At 37.4% G+C, this 6,704-nt stretch overlaps 1 protein-coding gene across 1 annotated transcript; it reads right to left on the reverse strand.

The window, feature by feature from the left end:
* Positions 1–5,717: 5,717 nt before the first annotated feature.
* Positions 5,718–6,326, reverse strand: LOC141696288 (uncharacterized). Its single transcript, XM_074500447.1, has one exon. The coding sequence runs from the start codon at positions 6,324–6,326 to the stop codon at positions 5,718–5,720; it is 609 nt and encodes a 202-aa protein (XP_074356548.1).
* Between the last annotated feature and the right edge of the window lie 378 nt (positions 6,327–6,704).

A 6,704-nucleotide genomic window follows, 5' to 3' on the forward strand; every position in this document is an offset into this window, starting at 1 on the left:
CTAACTCTTTTCTTATATTTTATACCAATTATTGCACAAACGGATTATTTAATATGGATTTTTATAAATAACCCCAAATAATATAAATAAACTCCATAAAATCATTTTAAAATCTCAAATCATCAAAATAAATCCAACTATTATTTTTAAAAAGTCCCTTGGACTAATTTAAAGATAATAAAGCAAATCTCACACCCTGATCACATTTTTATAATTTTACAAAAATGATTAAAGATTAATAACATCCTTATAAAAATCATTTGAAATACCACCGAGCATAAATTTGAACACGTATACATCAAACATCATGCAGACACACAAGATCATCAAATATACTTCACATTCACACTCTTAAACACTTTAATCCCTTTTAATACGGGTCCCGTTCAACTTGACGGTCCAACAACACAGCTTAATCCCTTAGCTGACTCATCAAACTTGAACGAGTTACTTTACGTCCTCGGTTACTATTATACAACAATAACAATTTAAACCATATAATTATTTAACCTTTTATTTATTCACATAAATCATAATTATAGCACAAAACTATACTTTATTCATTAAATTACATCGCGAAATTCCCGGTCGCTACAATCTACCCCCTTAAAAGGATTTTGTCCTCAGAATCTAGTCTAAACAAATAGATAGGGATACCTTTCTCGTATTTCACTTTCTAATTCCCAAATTGATTCCTCTATCTTAGGATTTCTCCACAAAACTCTAACTAAAGGCACCACTTTATTTCTAAGTGCTTTCTCTTTTCGATCTAGGATTCGCACTGGTTGTTCCACATATGATAGATCTTGTTAAATTTCCACTTGTTCCAACTCGATCACATGGCTAGCATCTGCATTATACCTTTTTATAAGAGAAACGTGGAACACATTATGAAGATGTTACATTTGCGTAGGTAACGCTAACTCGTACGCCACTTTTCCGACTTGCTTTAATACTTCGAATGACCCAATATATCTGGGACTTAGCTTTCCTTTCTTTTCGAATCTAGATAGACCTTTCCATGGAGATATCCTTAATAACACTTTGTCTCCGGGTTCGAATAACATATCCTTTTGATTATGGTCTGCATACTTTCTTTGTCGATCTTGAGCAGCTACCAACCTCTTGCGAATTATTTCCATTTTCTCTTTCGTTTGTTGCATTAGTTATGGACCAATTAGTTTGCGCTCACCAACCTCATCCCAATACGTAGGAGATCTACATTTCCTTCCATATCATGCCTCGTAAGGCGGCATGCCAAGACTTGCGTAATAGTTGTTATTTTAGAAAAATTCAATTAATGGCAAATGATCGTCCCAATTTCCTTTAAAATCCAACGCACGGGTTCTCAACATATCCTCGATCATTTGAATAGTCCTTTCGCTTTGTCTGTCTATCTGCGGGTGATACGAAGTGCTCATTTTCAACTTCGTTCCCAAATGATCATGAAATTGTCGCCAAAATCTCGAGTTGAATCTCAGATCTCTATCAGATACGGTGGACACTAGTACTCCATGACGCATTACGATTTCATCCAAGTACATTTTGACCAACCTCTCCAATGATAATCATTCGTTGATAGGCAAGAAATGCGCTGACTTTGTCAGTCGATCGATGATTACCCAAATCGCATCATGATTAGACTTGGTCTTTGGCAATCCTACCACGAAATCCATTACGATATGCTCCAATTTCCATTCAGGTATGTCTAGTGGTTGAAGCAATCCACTCGGTCGCTGATGTTCCGCTTTTACCATTTGACACGTATAACATTTAATTATCCATTCCGTGATTTCCTTTTTCATCTTCGACCACCAATAATTCTCTTTTAAGTCCTTATACATTTTCGTACTTCCGGGGTGAATCGAAAACCTCGAGTTATGCGCTTCCTGAAGAATATCATGCTTTAATTTTACAATATTAGGAATCCAAATTCGTGAGCGAACACGGTATATTCCTTTTTCATCCTATGGAGTTCTCACTTCTTCTCCTGTCAACTTATCTTTCTCGTGGTTTATCACTTGTTCTTGACAATATCAAATCTTTTCCAAAATTTCTAGTTGAAATGTCATCGCATAAGTTGCTTCATTTACAAGTTCTAGAACTTGCACCTCTATTTCCAACTTCTCAAATTCTTTGGACGAAGTTAACACATTCAACCTTTCCTTGCGGCTCAGCCCATCCGCTACAATATTCGCCTTTCCGGGATGATAACTAATTGTACAGTCGTAGTCTTTAATTAACTCCAACCATCTCCTTTGTCTCATGTTCAATTCTTTTTGCGTAAATATATACTTTAAGCTCTTGTGATCCGTATAAATTTCACACTTTTTTCCATATAAATAGTGACTCCAAATCTTAAGAGTAGACACTATTGTTGCTAATTCCAGATGATGCGTTGGATACTCCTGCTCATGCGGATTTAACTGCCTTGACGCATATGTTATTACCTTTCTGTGTTGCATTAGCACACAACCTAGTCCTTTATATGAAACATTGATGTAGATGATAAACTCACCCTTCTCATCGGGTAGAACCAATACTGGTGCCGTTACTAACCTTTTCTTTAGCTCTTGAAAACTTTCATCGCACTTATCCATCCAAACAAACTTCTCATTCTTTCTTGTCAATTTAGTCAATGGGACAGTAATCTTAGAAAAATCTTGTACGAATCTTCTATAATATCCCGCTAATCCAAGAAAACTTCTTACTTCCGTGGGAGTCTTTGACCTCTCCCAGTTCATCACAACTTCTATCTTTGCGGGATCTACTTTGATACCTTCACTATTGACTATGTGTCCGAGAAACTGAACTTCCTTTAGCCAAAATCCGCATTTAGAAAACTTAGCGTATAACTTCTCTTTCCTTAAAATCTCTAAAGAAATCCTCAATTGTTTCATATGTTTCACCTCCGACTTGGCGTATATCAAGATATCATCAATAAACACTATCACGGACTTGTCTAGATATTTCTTGAACACTCTATTCATAAGTTCCATAAATACAGCTGACGCATTCGTCAAACCAAATGCCATTACCAAGAATTCATAGTGTCCATATCTCGTTAGAAATGCCGTATTGGGTATATCTTCTGCCTTGATCTTTTACTGATGGTCTCCATATCTTAAATCTATATTCGAGAAATAGGTAGCTCCTTTCAACTGATCAAATAAATCGTCGATTCACGACAAAGGGTACTTATTCTTAATAGTCCACTTATTCAATTCACGATAATCGATACACAATCTCATGCTTCCGTCTTTCTTCTTTACGAATAGCACTGGTGCACCCCACGGGGATACACTTGAGCGAATTACTCATTTGTTTAACAATTCTTGCAATTGCATCACTAATTCCTTCATCTCAACAGGCGCCATTCGATAGGGAGCTTTCAAAACTGGTTCTGTTCCAGGAGCTAAATCAATCGTGAACTCAATCTCTCGATCTGGAGGTAGTCCAGGTAATTCATCTGGAAATACATTGGGGAAATCTTTAACTACCGGAATATCTTCAAGCCTTAAGGATTCCTCCTATACATCCTTTACATGAGCCAAATAAGCTTCGCATCCTTGTCGTAACGATCTCTTTGTTAGGATAGCTGTTAGAAACTTCCTCTCTTGCTTATTTCCTTTGAATATCACTTCAGCTCCATCCTTGGCTCTCAACTTCACTTTCTTGCTTTTACACTCGCATCGTGGTTTGACAACCAATCTATTCCTAATATAACGTTGAGTTCTCCTAACTTGAAAGGTATCAAGTTAGCAGAAAAGTGTCGACCTTCTATAACCAATTCGCATTCAGGACAAATTCTATTGGCAATAGCTCTTTCTTAATTCTCCACTTCTATAATTAAATTGGGTTCAAGAGGATACACAACGCACTTTAGTCTATCAATAACACTTTCAACAACAAATGATCTAGTAACTTCAGAATCCATTAACACTTTGACTTCTACTGAATTTATAACAAGCGTACCTGCTACCACATCCGCATTCTGCACTACATCTTTCATGATCATGTTGAATGTCCTTGCCCTTGACTGGGTTGCTGGTGCTGGTGGTGATGGTCCAGCAATCCTAAGCACGTTCGCCTTCTGAACAGACTCCTTACAGTTCCTTGCCATATGGCCTATGATAAGTGGATTTTATATCTACTTGGAACGCTTTATTACAAGATTAAGTTGGTGTTTTTGACTCAATTTGTTGGTATTTTTGATGTGTTTTTGTGTTTTTGCATCTCAGGCACTAGTTGAAGGAATAATGGAGCTTTTATTGAATATATGTTGAAAATAACCAAGAGTCTGAAGTCAAGGCCATTCCCAAATTATGGAGGATCTTGTTAGCTTCGCGTGGACTATTGGATCGTCGAAATCGGATGAACGGAACTCAACATGCAGTCAAAACATGAAAAAGAGCCAAAACTCAGTAGCACGGCGCGCCCGCGCCGGAATGTGGGGCGGCCGCGCCAGACTTCCAGAAACAGCGCGCGCCCGTGCTGGTATGCGGGGCGACCGCGCTGGACCGTTCAACCAGATTCCTGATTCGAGTCCGTTTTGGAGATTTTGAAGCCCAGTTCGATCCTGAAGCCTATATATACCCTAAATAAGACATTTTTAATAACAAGGAGACCAGGGAGAGCAATAAGAAGACCTAGAAAGCACGAGATGTCTACGGAGAATAAGACTTTTATTTTCTTTAGTATAGTTGATACTTGGATGCTTGTTTTCGATTTATATTTGAACCCTAGTATTCTTATATTGTTTTTTATCATGCTTTCATTGGAACCCATGGTGACGATGAGTTCGGTTATGAACTAATCATTGTTATGGGGTTCTAACGGATTTACTTATGAATTTCTATAGTTAATTATTTTGATACCTAAGTGTGTTGTGATTGTATGATATCATAGTATTGGTTGTGCTTATTCGTCTTATGTGCGTAGCTAACATATAAGATAGCGTGTTAATCTCTATTGAAGCGAAAGTGAATATAGAGATTTAGAACTTGCCATGCTAGCATAGGTTCATGTATAATTGTTATGCATGATTCGTAGGTAATTTTAACCATCTTACATGCCCTATGTAATCACGATAGATAACTTGCGCATTAAACCTTTATGTTGTCAAATTCTATAGAAATATAGGGTCTCAACATAATTGGTTTCTATTCAGCTTCTATCTCCTTTGTGGATGTCTGATAGTAGGGTATTAGTACAACGAAAGTTGGCGTTTATTAGTTTCGTGTTATCTGATTAGGTGTCATCGTCATTACATGCTAAGGTTAAGAACAATGGCTTTGAATGAAGTATTTAATGAAGTTAGAATCCCATGTTTGTCTCATATAGTTAATTCAATCACTTTTAATCTCTTAGTTAATTACATGTTAGTTTAATCTTAATTATAAACATCTCAACTTATTATTGTCTTAGCATTGAGCGATAGCCATACCATTGTTGCATAGGTGCATAATCTTAAGTTAACTAAAAGAGTCTCTGTGGGAATGAATCTGATTTATATCCTATACTACTTGCGAACGTAAAATAGCCTACCTTTCCACACTTGAAACAAGTCATCTCTGGCTTTCCTACACCGCTTGGGCATTCTGTTGAGTAGTGCCCTTTCTGGTTACATTTGAAGCACGTCACATTTAGATTATTGCACCTCCCCGGGTATCGTTTTCCACAAATCTTACACTCCTGAATCTGGGGTCTATTATCCTTCACTGATTGTCCCATCTTCTGGAAACGATTCTTCTGATTTCCATTCCCGGGCTTGAACTTCTAAAACTTCTGATCTGATTTCCAACATTCCTCCCAAACTTTCCTCCAAACTTAGAGCTTCCCTGATCTTGTTTAGATTCCTCAAACTTTCTCTTCTTCCCTTCATTTTCCCTCATAGTTGCTTCTCTTTCTCCTTCTACAATCATCGCTTTTTGTACAAAAGCAACGTAAGTCCTTATCTCCAGAAGAGCCACTTGACTCCGAATCCACGGCTTAAGTCCTTGTTGAAATCTTTTGGCCTTCTTAGCTTCCGTATTCACGTACTCAGGCACAAATCTGGCCAACTCTGAAAACTTCACCTCATATTCCGCCACTGTCATGTCTTCTTGTCTAAGATTCAGAAACCTCATTTCCATCTGGTCTTGCATATAACTTGGCAAATACTTCTCTAAAAACATCTTTGTAAACTTTTCCCAAGTTATAACTTCTCCTTCAAGCAACGCCTTAGAAGATTCCCACCAGTAACTAGCCTCATCCTTAAGATAATAACCCGCGTATTGTACCTTTTTATCATCCTTAAATTCCGCTAACTCGAAAGCCTTCTCCATTTCTCTCAACCAAGACTGAGCTTTAACTGGATCTTGTAATCCTACAAACTTTGGGGGATGTACGGATTGAAAATGCTTGAAATTACCGACTTTAGGGGCTGAGGGTTGTTGTAAAAGTTGGAAAAGTCGGTCCATCATAGGAGTATCTTGGTTTTGTTCTTGACCTTGGGTTTGAGTTTCTTCTTCTTGGTGATTTGGTAAAGTGGCCATTTCTTACAAACCTAATTGAGCAATTATTTATCAATACGATAGCATGGCATACATAACAATATAGACTCTTTCTGAAATAGCTTTGCGGGTTTTAAGTTTTACCCAGTTGCACATGCAATCCTATTACTACATAATTCGCTCATCAGTTAGGGTTCTTACATGATACAA

This window comes from Apium graveolens, chromosome 11, assembly GCF_009905375.1.
Source record: "Apium graveolens cultivar Ventura chromosome 11, ASM990537v1, whole genome shotgun sequence".
Classification (NCBI taxonomy): domain Eukaryota; kingdom Viridiplantae; phylum Streptophyta; class Magnoliopsida; order Apiales; family Apiaceae; genus Apium; species Apium graveolens.

What these genes read in the sequence shown, in the direction of transcription:
- LOC141696288 (XM_074500447.1), bottom strand. Translation starts at nt 6,326, where the DNA reads ATGGAGAAGGCTTTCGAGTTAGCGGAATTTAAGGATGATAAAAAGGTA.